At 44.9% G+C, this 20,000-nt stretch overlaps 1 protein-coding gene across 1 annotated transcript in view; it reads left to right on the plus strand.

The window, feature by feature from the left end:
• Positions 1–11,481, plus strand: part of srbd1 (S1 RNA binding domain 1) — a 128,129-nt gene extending 116,648 nt beyond the window's left edge. The window contains exons 20-21 of the mRNA XM_063191808.1: positions 2,445–2,629; positions 10,000–11,481. Coding sequence (XP_063047878.1) covers positions 2,445–2,629; positions 10,000–10,292 — 478 coding nt within the window. The 3' untranslated portion in view covers positions 10,293–11,481. The remainder of the gene's footprint in view (positions 1–2,444; positions 2,630–9,999) is intronic.
• Positions 11,482–20,000: the final 8,519 nt, after the last annotated feature.

Consider the following 20,000-nt stretch of genomic DNA (forward strand, 5'->3'; position numbering starts at 1 on the left):
ATGGTCATGGACACACTCATTCATCGAGGCCTTGCTCTAGGGAGAGAAGCCCGAGATACAAGCTGAAATTCACTTTTAATAATAACATCAACAATAATAACAATCATTATCAAATTAATTACACATGATAAATAATATATTGATCATCATAGATTATCATAAGATGTGTTGACCGTTTTTATGTTTTTAAAAATGTAAGTTGTACGTTTCTAATGTAGGCCTTCTAGTAGTATTTTGAAACTTAACGTAAACATAAACTAAACTATAGCATAAACATTATAAATACTTATTTTAAACAATGCAGTAAAGCCAAATGCTTTTTCTCTGTTTCTTACTACAGTACATACAGGGAAGTTGACAATAATACAAACCTTTAATTTTAATATAAAATCAATTGTAATCAAATTGTTATGATCAACTGTTTATATGGTCTAGCACCATCAGGTTTGCATTTCATCTCAGTAGTCTGTTAGGCCAGGGACATGTTTGCTGCAGGATACTGACGTGTGGGCACATTTCATGCACGAATGCGTTGCCATGCAAATTTTATGTCAATTTTGTACGCAGGAGAACATTTGACATCAGGTACGCAGAGTGATGCGTGCATTCTGTACAATATTGACAAAACCGCAAGGAGCAATCTTCGGAACTTCCATGTTAAAGGGACAGTTTGGTCAATTTCAACACGCAGTTGTAATGCTCACACTACCCTGGACTTGTCAGTGCCTGAGATTTTTTTTTCTTCTTCTTCAGCCGTTTCCGAGATCCTGGTCATTGTAATGGGGGCAGCTCTTTGTTTACATTTCAAAAAAACATTTTTATTAATTCCCAAAAACATCCAAAAGGTTATAAAACATCAGCAGACAACTAGCAAACAGCAGTACCTTTTGGGAAAATATTTGGAGTTGGCCTATGTTTCATTTTTTAAAAATGTAAACAAACGCTGCCCCCATTACAATTGCTCATATCTCAGAAAGAACTGAGCCGAAAAATGTGGCATCACCAGGTACTGACAAGTCAAGAGTAGCGTGAGCAATACAACTGCATGTTGAAATTGACCAAACTGTCCCTTTAAGTTTGCGCCGCGGTAGAGTCAAACAATGGTGGAAAGCATTACTGCCGTTGGCTATCTGCCTCCTAGATGATGCCTCCAGTATCATGCAAAGTGCTCTGGTCGTCCTGAAGCAAGTATGCACACTCTGTCGTGCGCAGTTGCATGTTTTAGGCACACAGCAAGCATGTCCTCGGCCTTAAAGTAAAGGGATCGAACATGGGAATCTGACACACTTTGCCAGGAGAGACGTGACAGAGAGGAGGAGCCTGAGTGGCATCTTGGGCAGGGTGAAGACCTTGACCTCCCCTGGGAAACTAGGTCATTGGCTCGACCCACCTGAGAGATTTGATTGACAGGGCAGGGCTTTTTTTTCAGCCCCACGCCATTTGGTCAGGTCTTCCTAGGTCTAAAATTCTCTTTCACACGCGCAGGCACGCACACACACACACACACACACGCACACACACACACACACACACACACACACACACACACACACACACACACACACACACACACACACACACACACACACACACACACACACACACACACACACACACACACCAGGCTTCACGTTTTGGTGATTAATCGCACATCCTCTGGCCTCTGTGCCCTCCCTGGTCCTGGTGTAAGTTGAGAGTTAGGCAGTAGTCATCTGCCTCACCTCCGCCCCCCACCCTCAGCTGGGTCACCCATCCCTCCTCCTCTCCCTGCCTCCTTCTAGTACTCATTTTTTCTCTCACCCTGCAGGTCCTTCTTCCACTCCTCCGCCTCTGCCCCATCTTCTTCCTTGTTTTACTCCTCCTCCTTCCTTCTTCTCCTCCTTCTTCCTTCTCTTCCTCCTCCTTCTTTTTGCTTCTCCTCCCCACTTCCTTCTCCTCCACATCTCCGTCTTCCTTCCCCTCCCCCTCTCCCTCCTCCTCTTCCTCTTCCTTCTTCTTCTCCTCTTCCTCTTCCTTCCTCCTTCCATTACTTCTTCTTCTTCTTTCTCCTCCTTCCACTTTTCCTCCTTCCTCTTCTCCTCCTGCTCCCCCCTCTTCTACCTTCGCCTCCTCTTCCTCCTCCACCACCTGTCTTCCCTTCCTTCTCCTCCTTTTCCTCGTACTTTTCCTCCTCCTTCTCCTATACTCTTCTTTCTACTTCTCATTCCTCCTCTCCTCTTCCTTCTCCTCCACCTTCTTATCAATTTTTCCTCCTCTTTCTTCTCCTTCTTTTTCTTCTTTTTCTTCTTTTTTTCTTCTCATACTGTACTTCTCTCCCTTCCTCCACCTGCTATATTTGTGTGCATAGTGGACATTATTATACATACTGACAACACTTAAGCCACTATAGATTTTATTCTGCTTCCCCCTCCCCAATTACCCCCTCTCTCTTTCTCTTGCTCCAGGTTTTTGTCTGTGGTTGGGGGTAGTGTGTCCCAGCTGGGGCAGGTGGAGCTGAGGCAGCGTGTGGAGGGGTGTGTGAGGGAGCGAGGGCTGGAGACGCTGGCCAAGAGCCTGGACACCACACCAGACACCCTCCAGCTCATCGTGGACGGACTCACCCAGCCACCTGGCTTCGACTTCAGACAAGGTGGGAACAGACACACACACACACACACACACACACACACACACACACACACACACACACACACCCACCCCTGTAGGTGTTCGCAGGTTTACGTCCCACTGTGCAAGTTAAAGGGGCTCTATGTAGGATTAAAAGTTTAATTAATCACTGTCCCGAGTCATTATTAAGTCATTTGTAAGTCAACGATGACTCTGGCGACCACTTTCACGGTCCGCTGTCAGAGAACCCCAAATGTAACTTTTGGCAGAGTGACCCGCTACGAGTGTCGTGGGAAAGACTTCTCATATGAAAAATTGCTTTACATACTGTATTCAAATTTGTATCCACTGCTGTCATTCCGTGATGAAAAACATTCTCACAGCGAGTTTATTTAAACAGCATTTTTTCATGACTGTGTAGATTTTGAGACAGGCATGCCACAGGCACTGCGCAAACTACGTCATCCTACACTGTGCCCCTTTAATACATCATCGTCAAAAATCAGACGATGTTCAAATGAGTCATTAATAGGCAAATGGTGTCTTTCCCCTCCACTTGCGGCCCGCCATCAGAAATGGTCAAGTGATACTTTTGGCTGACTTTCCCGAATGAGCGTGAAAAAAAGACTTGCGTTTGGAAAATATGACTTTACACTCTGCAGGAGACATATTTACATTTGTATTGACTGTTACTGATACTCTGAAAACATTCATACCGTACAGGGAGGAAAACTTATTTTTTGACGGTTTAAATTTTCAGACAGGCATGGTCACGGGCACCAAACAAACTGTTGAGGGCAAGTATGGGCTGTATTTGTTTTAGATACACTCCATGATAGTGGCGCAACGGATCATCATTGATCCGTGGTCCGTTCGGACCAATCATTTCGGTTAGGCACACACATAGTCCACGGGTCGATTTATGAAATTGTGCGCATGTTCAGTGTAGTCGTTTGGGACTTCTAACTCGCGCACTGCATGGAACACAAACAACAACACAAACTGTTCCCGAAATCTTGCCTGTGCCATAGTTGCAAAACATTCCGTGTGATAGCCTACTGTAAATGCATTTTGAAGACTGACTGTCAAACTCAAACTGTCAATGTCTAGAACTACTCTCGCTAAATGTTTGTGTTGCGATCGGTTGAGTTCAGCGCATTTGCGTCGCAGTGAGATGTGCTCATGTAACGTACCGCGATATAAAAACTTTGGCAAACTGAATTAATTTCGTGTTGTGACTCCTCTGACATTTTGAGGACAGCGAGCAGGTTAAATCATCTGGTTAGACATTCTGTGCGCTCTGATGTCCCTGCAGAGTCTCCGCCTTCTTAAAGCAGCCACTGCCCTTTTTAACAGTCAATGCCGATTCTCTCTCTCTCTCTCTCTCTCTCTCTCTCTCTCTCTCAGAAATGCTGAACCACTGAGGCAATTGTGTTTCAATAAACAAATGATGATGATGCATTTATCTGCATTTGCATGTACAATTAAGGACATGAGCTCTGGTCTATGTGCCATCTATCAGTAAGTCACAAGACTTTAAGCCATTATTTTTGGTAGTGTGCATATTCTGAATTAGACATTTTGATATAGATTAATCTAGATTAATTTCATAATTGCAATGAGATTAATCTACATTCAAAAAATAATCTATGCCCACCCCTAACAAAGACACAACTTATGTTTATTTGTCTTATCGATTTAAAAAAAAATGTCCGATCCGTGGGCTCTGATTCGAGGAATGATCCGAACTGTGAGGTTTCTGATCCGTTGCACCCCTACTCCATGACCACTTTATTAGGCACACCTCTTCAACTACTCATTGAAGAAAATTTCTAATCAACAAATCACATGGCGGCAAGTCAATGCATTTAGCTATGTAGACATGGTCAAGATGATCTGCTGTAGTTCAAACTGAGCATCAGAATGGGGACGAAAGGTGATTTGAGTTACTTTGAACGTGGCATGTTTGTTGGTGCTAAACAGGCTGGTCTGAGTATTTCAGAAACTGCTGATCTACTGGGATATTCAGACACAATCATCTCTAGGGTTAACAGTGAATAGTCCGAAAAAAGAGAAAATATCCCATTGGCAGCAGTTCCATGAGCGAAAATGCCTCATTGATGCCAGGGGTCAGAATAGAATGGCCAGACTGATTCGACATTGACACAATGATCCATCCTGCTTTGTATCAACCGTTCAGGCTGGTGGTGGGATATTTTCCTGGCACACTTGGGGCATCTTAGCATCAGCTGAACATTGTTGCAACACCATAGCCTACCAGAGTGTTGTTGCTGCAGTGTTTCCCATACATTGAGGAAACTATGGCGGCCCGCCATAGTTTAAATTTGGCCGCCATAGTTTACGAAAATGTAAAAAAAAAAAAAAAAAAAAAAATTATTAATTTTTTTTTTTTTTTACTTTTTTACTTTTTTTTTTAAACGATATCCGTTTTTGTTAAAACGATTTGAATTACGATTTTGAATTTCCTTCGCATTTTCCTCCTGGAGTAAATACATCCTATAGACTCTGTATTGGTTAGATAAGTAGTCCCACGGTAACACAGAATGAGGGGAAAGCATTAGGAAGTGACCGTAAGGGTATTACAGTTGATTCATGTGTGCACACGTGTAACATCGGGTGAGTAACAGAACATGTGCGCAACGATGCGTTATGACACGCCGATATGCGAGGATCTTCGTCCAAATCGCTAGTCGCATGCATCATCGCTAACTGCGTTTACATCGCGTGCCGCGTGTAAGGGAAATGTTAGTTGTTGACATGTATGGAATTCACTTCAATTTGTGCTGTTTCTTGCTTCAGTTGTGGACAAAACGATTGGCCAAACTCACAATAGAAAGCCTTTGCTGTGCTACTGTCCCAGAGAGCTGAAAAAAAAACCTTCATAGAAGAAGTCACACTTAACAGGGGTGTTAACCTATCCAATGCTCTCATTGCTCTCTCTCTCTGTCTCTGTCTCTCTGTCTCTCTCTCTCTCTCTCTCATACTACTATTTACCCATAACAAATGGTGAATTTCTGAGCCCTTTTTAATTTGTAGCCTATACCACTGAAGGCATGATAATGCTTCATCATATTTTAGAAATAGGGCCTATGTGCCTTTTATATACCAAATGTTTATCATTTTGAAATTGTTTCAGTTGTTTATGACTTGTGTATGACTGAAATTATCTCTGCATACTATCAGTGCTGCATTGTTTTGTAAAGATAGGCTATTCAACACACTTTAAAAACACAAAGATACGGCCATAGTAGCCTACTGAAAACATTTTGTTCATAATAATGGTGATTAATAAATGGTGGTCTTAAATTTTCATACTGACATCCTTGAATTTGACTTGGTAGATCACGGCAGACCATCAACTTCAAAAGTAGATCTTGGTTAAAAAAAGGTTGGGCACCCCTGCTGTAGAGAGAACCACAAGTGCTTGAAAGACAGGGATCAAAAGCCTAGTCAAGTTGTTGTAGTTTACTTGGGTTTGGGAGCAATATAAAAAACCTTCAGAGAAGGGACAGTTGGGATGAGTTTACTAACACTCCCTAGGCTTTGTTTTACAGTTGTAATGAGTTTGGTGACAGACCTTCATTGACACAGCAGAGGAGACATCGGGCTGCATATAGAATGTGTAATGAATGTGAATATAGACATAAATGTGTAATATGTTGTTCAGCCCTTTTAATGGGAGGAATTTGGAAAAAAAAACTGGCCCTGTGACCAGCACCCCTCATGTAGAATGTGTACGCCTACAGATATGTGTGGGGGAAAAGGCATAGCCTACCCAAGACCCTTTTTGTCTATGCGTTAACAATTTCACAGTGCTCTTAAATTCTTATCTCTGCTCCTATTTTGTTTTATTATTGTTTTCCAGACCCCTGCATGAGGGACGAATGAAACTGTGTTGTAAACAGAAATTATTCACTGTACTGCATTTTTTGACAATGACAATGTACTACTATTATACAAGTCATGGGTAAAATCTTATGTAGCCTTATTTCTCAAAATATAAATGGCTGAAATATAGGCCCAGGCCTACAGTTTCTCCATGCGCCAATGTCATACTGTAGTCATTGTTTTGCCGTTTTGCATTTACGCTGCAAGAATACACCCCCCCCCAAAAAAAAGGCCCGTGTGAGAAGACCCCCCCCCCCCCCGGACAAAATAAACCCCGGCTGCCCCCATAGTTTCCAAAATTTCTGTGGGAAACACTGTGCTGACAAAACATGGTCCAAACCAATACTAAGAAGGTGTACCTAATAATGTGGTCAGTGAGTGTATATCGACTTCTTGACTTTTTGCAGTCTAACATAGTATTACCGGTATTTTAATGGACAACTTTTCATGAACTAAATAAACTACTTGTCTATGAAGAGGGATGACACGATAACTGGCTTCTCTTTATGGCCTCTGAGCCAGCCAGTCAGCCTCTCCTGTCCTATTCATAGCCAGCAGCCTATCAGGGGCCGCTTCCTTATGGCTTTCAGCCAATAGGCCGCCGCTGTTGGCTAGTCTATCACTCCCTCTGGATGGCCGACAGTTCATCAGTGCAAACACCCCCCACCCCACCCCACCGCTATATCTCAGCCAATGACTCATGTCAGGCTTGTGAAAGACGGGGTGCAACATTATGGGATGGTTGTCATAGACGACCGGCGCAGGCTCACTCACACGCCCACTGATGTTAAAACCAGCCGCTCTGCTCTGCAGCCTCCCTGTACTGTACTGTACTGCCGACGGTCTGACTTCTCCCTTTGTCATACGCTCTCCTGCACGGCCTGCAATCTTTTCATCTCTGCTTCTTTCTCTCTCTCCCTCTCTTTTGTGTCTCTTGTCTCTCCCTTCCTCTCCCTCCCCCCCCCTTGTTTCTTTCTGCTCCTCTCTCTCTCTCTCTCTCTCTCTCTCTCTCTCTCTCTCTCTCTCTCTCTCTCTCTCTCTCTCTCTCTCTCTCTCTCTCTCTCCCCCCTACTCTAGGTGTAGGTGTGGACTGACAAGGGGATGTATGGAGGGGGGGGGGAGTTGGACTGAATGGCTTCTGTTTTTCTCTTCATTAATGATGTATCTCCAGTCGCGATTCCCTTTAATAACTCGCCTCTGGCCTGAGGGTGGAGGGTTGGCTGGGGGGGGGGGTCCTCTCTCTCCCCCAAAGCAGCCAAATTACACGGTGGGCCTTCAAAAGCCTGGAGCTCAGCCCAGCGCCACTCAGACTCCCCAGAGCCCTCAGCCGGGGGAGGAGAGAGACGGGGAGTTAGCGAAGGAGACAGAGAGTGGGAGAAGGAGACACAGACACAGACACAGACAGAGCGACCAACGAGGGACAGGAAAGGAGGGAGGGAGGGAGAGAGAGAGAGAGAGAGAGACAGACAGAGAGATGGTGGGAGGACGATGGAGAAAGGTAGCGTGGGATGAAAAGGGAGATGATGGGAGAAAGAGAAAGGGAGTTATAGGAGGGATAGAAGGAGACCGAGAGAGAGAGAGAGAGAGAGAGAGAGAGAGAGAGAGAGAGAGAGAGAGAGAGAGAGAGAGAGAGTATGAATATGAGTAGGAGGAAAGGGAGTATAGGTGAGGATAGAGGTAGAGAGAGGGAGAAAAGGATGAGGCTAGCTGTGTGTTGATGGTGCGTGTGAGCAGGTTGCCATCACCGATATAGTTATGACTGTCAATTTAATGTGACATTTTTGAAATTTTGTGAAAGCATATTCCATTAGTATGCACTACATGTAAATGTAATGGAAAAAAACGACATCTGTGACTTCTTCACCCCCACCCACCCACAAATACACAGACACGGTTCATGTTGAACAGCCTCTGGTAGTGGTCCAAACATGTCTTCATTGCAAGAAGTTTGCACTTTATTGTAGACATATACGCAATGGCATACACTGCATGCATAGTACACACACACGCACATGTGCGCATACACACACACAGACACACAGACACACACACACGCTCACATACACACGTCGCAATTCTTGAATTAGTCACCGTTTTGCACATTTAAGATCAGGCCTCTGACTAAATCTCCACTTCAAGGGCTTTGAGCTCCATGTCAAACCACCTACACACACACACACACACACACACACACACACACACACACACACACACACACACACACACACACACACACACACACACACACACACACACACAGTCATTCTTGAGCCCTGGGTCCAGTATCCTCCAGCCTTATAGCAGGCGTGGGTGCAGAATTGAGATCGGCGAGAGTTCACTTTCCCAATGGGGGGGTTTGGAGAGGAGGCGCACGCACACACACACACACACACACACACACACACACACACACACACACACACACACACACACACACACACACACACACACACACACACACACACCAGCCTTCAGACGGCCAGCTGCGCAAATAGATGATATGCAAACCGTGTGCTAAGGTAAGGTGTCCCGGATAGGCATAATTGTGGATGAATGTTTCCTGGACCACAAACCCCACCGTGAGGCTGTGTTTACGTTGAATGGCCTACCAGAGGGAACCGCGCGTGCACCGATCCCACTCCCCTCCAAACCACCTCCACCACCAGGTCCGCTGTCAGCTCTGGCCGGGCCCGTGGCGAAATCATCTGAACGAAACCCCCATACATACTCTAGAGTGTAACGAGGACCCAATTCTGCCCCCTCCCCCCCCTTCCATGGCCCGGGACGACTGACCACTTCCCTAACCCGCTGTCGGCTTCCCCGTCCAAACCGCCTCCACCCCCTCACTCCACAGCCCTTTACTTGGCTTCGGAGAATGGTCCCTGAAAAGCCTGGAGTATGGAATGTAGTTGGTGTGTGCTAGAGAGAGAGAGGGAGTGGGTGGTTGAGGAGAAAAGCCTTGGTTTGTCATTGGTAATATAATCCGTCTGTCTTTCTTTCTGTTTCCCTCTCTCTTTCTCTTTCTTTATCTCGCTTCCCTTCTTTCTCACTCTGTCAGTCTTTTGTTCTACCTCACTCCTGTCATCTCACTTTTTCTCTCTCCCTTCCTGCTCTATATACACCAGCAGGTTTGCAGGGTAGCTGTTTAATTGTAATGGCGTCACTCTATATTTATGCCTCACCCGTGCAATATGGCCATCACTCTGACTGGCTCGATGGTAACCCGTATGTTTCGTTTTTATGCATGGTGTTCTGCTTCCCTTGATTGGTACTCTGTTTTGGGAAGTGATAATACTACATAAGCAATCGCTCGTTTGCTTTACTTCTCTCTCTCTCTCTCTCTCTTTCTCTTAAATTCATGTCATGGCACGACAAAGTCGGGTAAATGTATTACCAAAGCACAGAGTATAATGAACAGACATGCGTGTCTCTCTCTCTCTCTCTCTCTCTCTCTCTCTCTCTCTCTCTCTCTCTCACCTCCAGACTTCGGCCAGCCGGACTTCAAGCGCGGCATCGTGTCGATGAGCGACCTGCATGCCGGTGCGGTCCTGACGGGCCGGGTCTCCAACATGGCTCTGTTCGGGGCCTTCGTGGACGTGGGCGTGGGCCAGAACGGGCTCATCCCCAACCGATACCTGTCGGCCGCCAAGCTGCCAGAGGACCAGCGCCGCCGCAGCCTCGCCCTGGGGCCTGGTGAACGCGTGGAGGTCAAGGTCCTCGAAGTGGACCACCATCGCAGGCGCATCACACTCGACTTGCTACGGGTGCTCAGATAGAGACTCCGCGGACAGGGCAGGGTAGGACAGCTGACAGGCGGAGACAAACAGGTCATTAGGCCCAGGCCCAAGGACTGAGGGGGCCAAGAATTGCGTCCTCTGTTATGTTGTGTGTGTTGGGTTGGAGGGCCCTTTCAGATAACTTTGTCCTAGGCCTGGCCAAAGCTGCCAGGGGCCAGGCATTTGGATTCCCTTTTTTTGTTCCCAGTGATTAGACATTCTATGTATACAGCACATGTAGCACATCAACTATCAACTATCGATTTTTCAACAGGAAAAAAACACTTTCTTTTTTGGAATTGGAATTTGGAGATACGCCCACTCAATATTATGTACAACACTGATATCAAGGGAGTGTTTTTTGTTTTTGTTTCAAATATTATTACTCTTGGCAATTAAAGCAAAAACAATCCAAATTGGCAGTTGGAAATGCTTAGAACACATTACCTGAATAGAACTGAACCCTAGCATCCATTCTAATATACAGCCATTGTGTGTTCATGTCTTCTAAAAATCACATCAAAAGTCTGTCCAGAAGACAGCAAAGTGGATACATTCAGACTGTTTCCGTCATCATAATTATAGATCCCTAGAATCAAACTAGGAACTTTTCCCAGGATTGTGCTGGGAAGTCAAGGAAGTGGAAGAACATGAAGTCCACCTCTCAGGGAGGTTTGTGTTTCTCGGGCAGGTGTGTGTGCAGTGATGCATCAACTGCTACAGGGAAAAAAAGAGTGCTTTGAGTTTTCCATCTTTCACCTATATGATGAACAAGCTTTTGTGTTTACCGGAGTTTGGACCTGGTTACTGGACTTGTTTAGTACATTTGTTTAGTTTTGTAGACGTGTTTAGTGGACTTAGCAGTGAGAGGAGATACTCCCTGTTGCCTTTTGTGTATGGACCCAAAACCTCACTGAGGTGCTGAAGATTCTGACCAACCCCTGTCTTCAGCACCATGAGTGCAATGTGGTTTTGGGTGCCGCATTTTCATTTCTTTTGTCAACACGTGTTTACCCATATACCAGTTGAGGACCAACTGGTTGCTGCTGCTATCGCAGGAATCAAGCAGGACCAATTTCAAGACTGTCACGATATACGTAGCTATATTTGCACTGTTTCATTGATGTTGAATATTCTGATTTTGTCTGGAATAATTGAACTCCTGTAAATAAATAATGAAATAATGTCCTCCATGGTTTCTGGTCTCACATTTATATTACCATCTCAATGACAATGCCATTCTTGCATACCACTGTTGACATCTGTGGACAAATGTTAAAACAACTGAACTGTAATACTCCTGTAATAAATGTGACACACACACACACACACACACACACACACACACACACACACACACACACACAGCTGCACACAAGCAAGCACAGTATGGGAAATCTCGTTCCCATATATGTGAACAAACATCCCAGTGTTTCTTTGTAAGAGAGCCAGACGTTGTGGTACTAGTGGAATTTCTTGCTGGTTAACTGACAATTTATAACATCCCGGATCGTCCTCTGAAATTCTTACTTCTGTGGCATGTTACAACTTGCACTTCACGTGTGTGTGTATGTGCGTGTGCGCGTGCGTCTGTGCCTGTGCGTGTGCTTGTAACTCAAAGTATTTTTTTCCAGCATTGATCTACACCAGTGGTTTTCAACCTTTTTTGAGGACCAAATGCCAAGGCACACCACCAATTCTAAATGTTAAGTAAGGGTTAACGTTCGGCGAGAAGGTCGCTACCGTGGAATAGCAGCACGACAGAGAGAATCTTTAGACCCCGACGCGGAGCGGAGGGGTCTTGTTCTCTCTGAAGTGCTGCTATTCCACAAAGCGACCGACTCGCCGAAAGTTAACCCGCTTATTATATGGATATACTTAAATGATTCACACATGCGGGGTCATTTCTTTAGACCTATTTAATGTTAAGATTGTTGCTGCGCAAAACAAAACAGTGCCGTTGTGGAACACCGCTAGGCAACAGCTAGGTAGGCTAGCCAGGACAACAGGTGTTGTCTATCACAGCAGCTGATTAGAGTGACAAAAGACCGGACCCCCTGCGGAGTGATATGAAACATTCGCTTTAGCCACTGACTTGTATACAAGCCAGTGGCTTTAGCAGTGAACGTCTTGTTGCCATTGACAGCGGTAGCCAGGACAACGGGTGCTGTCTATCACAGCAGCTGATTAGAGTCTTGATGAAAAGTCGCTTTAGCAGTGAAAAGTCTTGTTGCCATTGACAGCGGTCTGTTATAGACCAACCCGTCCGTTATCGAAAAATAACAGACGTCCGAACGTTGGGGAGCCCCGTTGAAATGAATGGAGCATTCGACAGATGACGTCACAACCATATAATAAGTGAAAATAAAATCCTATCGCCTATGTTAACATGTCAAGTCAAGTCAAGTCAAGTCAAGTTTATTGTCAATTTCTTTACATGCACTGGTCATACAAAGAATTTGAAATTGCGTTTCTTGCTCTCCCATGCAGACATAGACTAATCTAGGTAAGGACATAGACAGTATAGACATAGACAGTACTCATACATGGACATAAGACAGTATGGACGTAGACATTGCTCATACAGACATTTAAAGTGCAAGACTGGACAACAGAAGACTTGTAGAGAACATACATTAAGAGGAGGTATTTTGTTGTGCTTTTTCTAAAAGTCCTTTATAGCGTTCTGACATAGTAATGTTCAGTCATTACATTACACACTAGTGTTCCCCGGCACATTGGTCTGCAACAAAGCTTTACCTTCCTTGTACTTCAAAATCATGTTAAAGGCAATTCTCTCTTGAATGCAACCTGGTGTCCATAATTAATGTCAGTAGGCCTGTTATTAAACGTGGTGGCAGGTGGCAGCTACGGAGTCCACTGTGCGCCTGCTATCATGATCCATCGTGCCAAAACAAAACTTTCTTGTTTTCGAGCCTACCCCCATATATTTCAGCATTATTAGGTTGGAAAGATCATACAAACTATATTTTTTTCAGGCTGCAGATGACAGAAGACTCTGTAATTGCATCTGATAGGTTTGGTGTTGTTAGGACGATGTCATTATGGCCAAAAAACGTTTGCAATTATAGTTCTACTTCAAATGGCGTTTTCTCAGCTTTTTGGCGAGAAGGCAGCATTTTGGCGAATTCCACTTATTTTCAACAGATGATTATGAAAGAACGGAAAGATGACAGATGAGAATCTAATCTGTGTCTTGATAGGTATGGTGTTGACATAGACACAGAACTCAATTTTCTGTGAGCCTCAAAAAACACTCAAAATGCTGAAAAATCCCTGGCAGCCAATGCTTGCTAAACTTTTCACACTTCTAAACAGTCCCCAAATAGTTTGTTTTCAATGTTAAGCCACTCCTAAGACTACAAAGAAAGTTTTGAGCAGCTTGAAGATTTATTATTGGTTGTTGCATTTCATTAACATTGCATCAAATGCGCCATTTTCTTGTTGACAAAATCTGAAGTATCCCCCTCTTTGCTGGGTCCATATTATTGCATCTACACTTGTAAATTCACATTATGTCAGGGCTGCATAAACAAAGTCATAAGCAACATTTGAGCTTTGTTTGAAATCTATGATATCTAAAGGGTTATTGGTTTTCTCACAAATAAATAAATCTTTATGAATGCAGTCTGCAAAGAAAGGTTATGATCTTATGATTTTAAAAAATACTGAAGGGTGGCAATGAGAGCAAGGCAGGCACCTCACCCCGCACCGCTCCAGGAAAATGTAGGGGGGGGGGGGATTAAAGCACATACACATACAATACATTTTTAGGTTATTTTTGTTATTATTATAGGCCTATTTGTAATGATATCGTGATGAGATTTGTTGTTTGAGTATCCTAACTGCGGTGTGTTCACTTGAGGGGGAAAGACGGAAGGATGTGTCAACCTAAGGGTGCAAAGACGTGTGATGGAGTGGTGGCTAATGTAGAAGAAGGCTGGTGAGATTGGGTTTTTAATAAGTGAATTGTAAATTGACTGCATTTATTGTATATAGCTTCTTCCCACTCATTCGAGCACTCAAAGCGCATTACTGTACATTGTATGCCTCACATTCAACCATTCACACTCATATTCACAAACCAGTGGCAGTGGCTGCCATGCAGGATAGCACCCTGCCATTTGGGGTGAGGTATCTTGCTCAAGAAGGACACACCGATGGTGTCAGGCAGAGTGGGGCTTGAATCTGTAACCTTATGGTTACTGAACAGGCTCCTCTACCACCTGAGCCACCACCACATGTAAATCTTCTCTCTGCTGTGCATCATTACCCAAGACCCATACCGAAAGAACTAAGCTGAAGTAACTTACAAAGTGTTCTTTTACTAATGTTAGGTGGTCTACAACAGTGGTTTTCACCGACCTGTATACATTCTATTCTGTATCATTGGCGGTTTTCAACCTTTTTTTTGAGTCAAGTCACACCTTTTTTAGGACCAAATGCCAAGGCACACCACCATTTTGTAAATGTTAAGTGAAAATAAAATCCTATTGCCTATGTTAACTAGCCTGATAAACCAGCCTAAATCTGAGACTGGGTACGTAATTTAGTCTGGCCCCGATACATCCGAAGTTTGTTGATGAGAACAACCCGTTGTTTTTCAAACCGTGTCTGTGCCTATAGGCCGGCGCTCTGACCAATCAGCGATCTTTCTCGTTGATGTGCTTTCCCAACTTTGCAAGCCTCGTCGTCACTCCCTCAAAACCCCGCCCGCTTTGATTCAAAACAAATCTCTGCGTTGTGATTGGTTTGCCAGACTCAGGGCATTGTGTTCAAAATGTTCGACAGATCCGAGGCCAGACGACCACTCGCAGCCGAAAAATGTTGGTGTCCAGCGAGTAGCGCTGGTTTACCAGGCTATACTGTATGTTAACAAGGTTCAGTCATTCTAGAAATTTCCATGGCACACCAGATAAGTTCTCATGGCACACTAGTGTTGCACACAGCACAGTGGTTGAAAAACGTTGGTCTGAAATAGCCTATATAATTGGAAGCTGGCAGTGAAGGTTTGATAATTCGATACATTGTTTGGTCAATAAGAGTATGTTGGCATTGTCAGGTCTTGGCAGTGAGATCACTGGCTGCTGGGGTATCTCTCTCTGTGTGTTCCAGACTGTAATAAAGAAGAGAGACCGCAGGGAGACCTCAAATCCAATTACACACAGATGACCAGGTGCTAATCATTTTCCATCGAAATTAATCAAAACACAGTAGACACACAATGCACACACACACACGCACACACACACACAATACAAACATGCATGCACGCTCCTGTGCATGCACACACACACACAAAATTCAGCATGTACCATAGGTCAATCTAAACACCTGTCCCTGTTCTGTATAGTATATTAGATCAGCACCTGCTCCTGGCACACACCTGCTCCTCTGCTCCTCTCCCCACACATCAATGTTGTATTTGCCTTGTCACATCCAACTAAGTAAACATACATCACAAGCTAACTAGACCTCCATGGCACAGACACACACACACACACACACACACACACACACACACTGGCATCAGAAAAATGTGTTGTTTTTTTCACGCCATGCCTTGCGTGTGTTGTTCCAACGCATTTTCTTGTTTAATAATGGAGAGCAATGCTGCAGAAAAGCTCTTTGTCCTCGCGCGAGGTAAGTAGTTTTCCCGTGGTGGCGACGAATCTCTGTTGCTAAATGGAAACAATGCTAAGCTGTACCCTGAACCTGAGCCTGTTACAGGGAAATGCAGTGCACAAGGAAACATGCAAAAGCGTGGTGCACACACGCGAAAACGGTTAATATTGGCGTATTTATGCACACGATTGCCATGATGTACACAATGCCATGTTGCACACAGGCACATACACACGCACACACACATGCACTCTCTCTCTCTCTCTCTCTCTCTTACTTAGCGGTGATGTGCTGAGGATGGTTGCCATTGGGCTCTCCTTCAGGTACACACACACACACACACACACACTCACAAACAGCCTGTACTGTATGTCAATCTAAATCACACTCCCTGCATCAGATCAACTTCAGTTCCTTGTACACACCTGCACCCCAGGTCCTCTCCTGAGACATCCATTGTGCGCGTGTGCACCTCGCCTGGTCACATACACCGACCTATCTCTGTCGTCTTTTTTGTCATCTCTCAGGTCTCTCTTGGACACATGCAATACCCAAACACCATGGTGTCGTCTCCTCGATTGTTGTTTTGCACCATAGTGAGTCTTTTCCATCAGCTGCACTGCTAGAGGAAGCCTTTTGTGTGCCTGTGGTGAACGTGAGCTGAGAGGCAGCACAGACAATTTGGCAGCCGGGTAATCCTGCCACACTCCTACTACCCTCCAGCCTACCTTTGCTCTGACAACCACTCTCTCTGTCCTTTTTCTGTGTGTGTATGTGTGTGTGTGTGTGTGTGTGTGTGCATGTGTGTGTGTGTGTGTGTGTGTGTGTGTGTGTGTGTGTGTGTGTGTGTGTGTGTGTGTGTGTGTGTGTGTGTGTGTGTGTCTTGCTGTCTGCCTGCCTGCTTTTCTGATTGCTTGGGCCCTACTCCTGACTCACGTGGTGTGTGTGTGTGTGTGTGTGTGTGTGCGCACGTTGTCGTCACGGCTCGCCGAGAAAAAACAAGTATTTTGCGGTTAGCATTGCGACTAACCAACTTTCCGGTTCGCGAACGTTAATATCTGTGGCGTGAACACAATCAATCAATCAATCAATCAATCAAGAGTTTATTGTCATTGTCAAAAAGGCAACGAAATTGTGTTTCGGGTACAATACTTAGTAGCAGCATAAACTAATACAAAGTTTAGTACACCTGGGACGAACTGCGCACTGCGCGCATCCACCTTCACAAATCTTGGTTTTAGACAAGTGTTAGACAACATTGGGTAAGGATGAGGAGAAAAAGATTCCATAGCTCCACATTGCAAACACAACATCAAGGCATAGAACAAAAAACCTCATTATGGCTATAAGCAGTGGAGACGCAGACATTGTACAAAACCGGGGGGAGGGGGAGGGGGTGGGGGGGGTTCAGAAAGCGCGGAGGAGGCGTTGAAGAGTGAGGGGAGGGGTGGGCACTGGATAGCTTATCACCCCACTCTGAGCCATAGCTCAAACCGTCCCAGGGACGGCCTTGCACTGTCCCATAGCAAGTGAAAAACGTCTCCAGGTGCCTGTGGTAGTTGAGGGAGGCAGAGAGTCCAGACATTGCTTGTCCTCCAAGGAGAGATAAGAGTCCTGACCTTGGTCAGGTCGCTGCAGCTGCAGCTGGGGCGCCAAAGCAAAATAAGATTTATGTTTGGGTTATTGCAGACATTCCTTTTTACGATTCTGCGGTAATTCTCATGTGACTGGCCACACGTTTCACGTACAGCAGAATTTCGAGCAACCTATCTCCCAAGCCGATCGATTCCATCTGGCGATCGTGCGCGACAAGTCCATCAATGCGGCGATCAATCGCTTCAAGGTGGCGATGTTCGGCCACAATCACTTCAGTCAATTTGTCCATCTGGCGCTGACCTGCCACAAAACCCTCCAAAGCGCGATTCACGACCACATTCTGTGCTCGAATCTCACTGCCCAACCGATCAATTGAGCCGGACAGCCTGGGGCCCCTAATGGCTGCCCATATCTTTGAGCAAATGCGGTACAGCAGTCCCAAGGATAATCCAATTCCCAAGGAACTTGCCACCAAGTAGCCGAAAGTGTAGACATCTTCTACGTCCTCAATGTTTAACGGAGCCAGACACATGACGTTCCACTTCCCCCACGAGTCCATCACATAGCCAGCCGCCGTCGTCCCATCAGGACAGTTGGGCTCCCCCGAACCCACTTTGATCTTCGAAAAGATGGTGTCAATTGCGTTGAAAGACCAGTTGACCAAATCCATTGTTAATTTCTTTTCAGGAGAACAGGACAGCGTGGAGTCTCAGCAGAAAATTAAAGTCAGACAAGACAGAGTGCAGCAGCCGGGGAAGAGATAGTGAGAGGAGGAGGGGAGAGGGGAGAGGGGAAGGGAGGGGAAAAGAGAGCTCAGGAGCTCTGAAGAAACACGTCCGCCTCCTCCGAGAGCAGAACAAGAACACGACGGCCAGTTCGCGATTAGGTGCGGGAACGGGCTCCAGCACGGTTCTCAGTCGGCCTGAATGCGCTATATGTGTGTCTACACCTTCTCCTACCCCTGCTCATCCCGGGCCCTCTACCTCACAACAGCTGGGGCCTCATAGACACCTGGGCAATTCACAAGGGCTGCCCCAGTTTCTGCCTGATGAGAATGAGAAGGACTATGTTTCTGTCTGGCTGTTCCTGAATAACTGTATGTGTGTGTATGTGTCCATGCATGTGTGTTAGTGTGTCTTTGTGTGTGTGTGTGTGTGTGTGTGTGTGTGTGTGTGTGTGTGTGTGTGTGTGTGTGTGTGTGTGTGTGTGTGTGTGTGTGTGTGTATTAGGCTTTTGATGTCCAGCATGCTTTGCTTCCTAAGAGCAGTAGGACTTTTGCACATGATGTGTATCTGACAGAAGCATTCTAATACCTATTGGGCATCCAAACAAACAATGTGCCTACATTTTCAATGAGGAAACCACTGCTTTGTTTTTATATACAGCTATATATTTAAAAAATCCTCTGTTCCTTTTTGTACAATTGTGTTTATATGTAGTGGTGGCACATTACCTATTTCCCTCAATTCAATGTAAATAAACGAATAAATCATTTTTTGAAGAAGATTTTCGTGTTGATGTTATTTCTCTTCATGTTAACCCTATCCAGACCGGGGGGGGGCTAAAAGTGCCCGCACCAACTTTGATGTCGTATAACTCCTGAATGACTAAAGCTATGACTACGAAACTTTGTGACTTTTCCTAAAATGAAGTTGGCTACAATGTGATACCAAAAGATTAGGTTTATCATTTTTGTTGTTGCCATGGCAACGGTTTTCTGACAGGTACGCCTGACCAAAAATCACTGATCTAAGTCTCATCATCATGACTTTTCACATTTTTTTAAATTTTCATTAGCATCAGACACCCTTGTGAACATTTGAAGTGGTCTGATGCACATAATAACCAAAATTGATGTGCATTACCCAAGTTAGATGGAAAATACATTAAGGTGACATTTTGGGCAATAAAATCAGGAAATGACGTCATAATGATGTCATAATATCCAATAATGACACCAAACTGATGTCATTCATAGTTCTTTGGCTGAAGATCATCCCCTCCAAGTTTGGTGGTCATACGCCATTCAGTTCCTAAGTTATGAGGGGGGGGTCAAAAGAGCCCCCCCCCCGGTCCCAGGAATGCCAAAAAAGCCCGGTCTAGATAGGGTTAAAATATACCTTCCATTAGAATTACCAGTATAGATGGATCATGTCTTAATGGTCAAACTTGTTACGATAAGTTACAAACACAAACACTTATTGCCACCCCTCTAGCCAGCATATACAGGATGAATGGAGGCAGTGAAGCCAAGAGGGATTTTTTTTATTATTCACAATCACACTCTTGTTTATCAGTCAGGCCCGCTTTGCCAATCCTCTTTTGTCATCATTATTAGCCTAAAATATAGCATCAACAGAAATCCCACCTGCACCACACGTTATTGTCAATTCTGGACTTGCTGGCACTGGTGTGTGTGTGTGGGTGGAGCTGATGGTGTGTGTACTGTAACTAATCTTTTCACTC

This window comes from Engraulis encrasicolus, chromosome 24 (assembly GCF_034702125.1).
Source record: "Engraulis encrasicolus isolate BLACKSEA-1 chromosome 24, IST_EnEncr_1.0, whole genome shotgun sequence".
Lineage (NCBI taxonomy): Eukaryota > Metazoa > Chordata > Actinopteri > Clupeiformes > Engraulidae > Engraulis > Engraulis encrasicolus.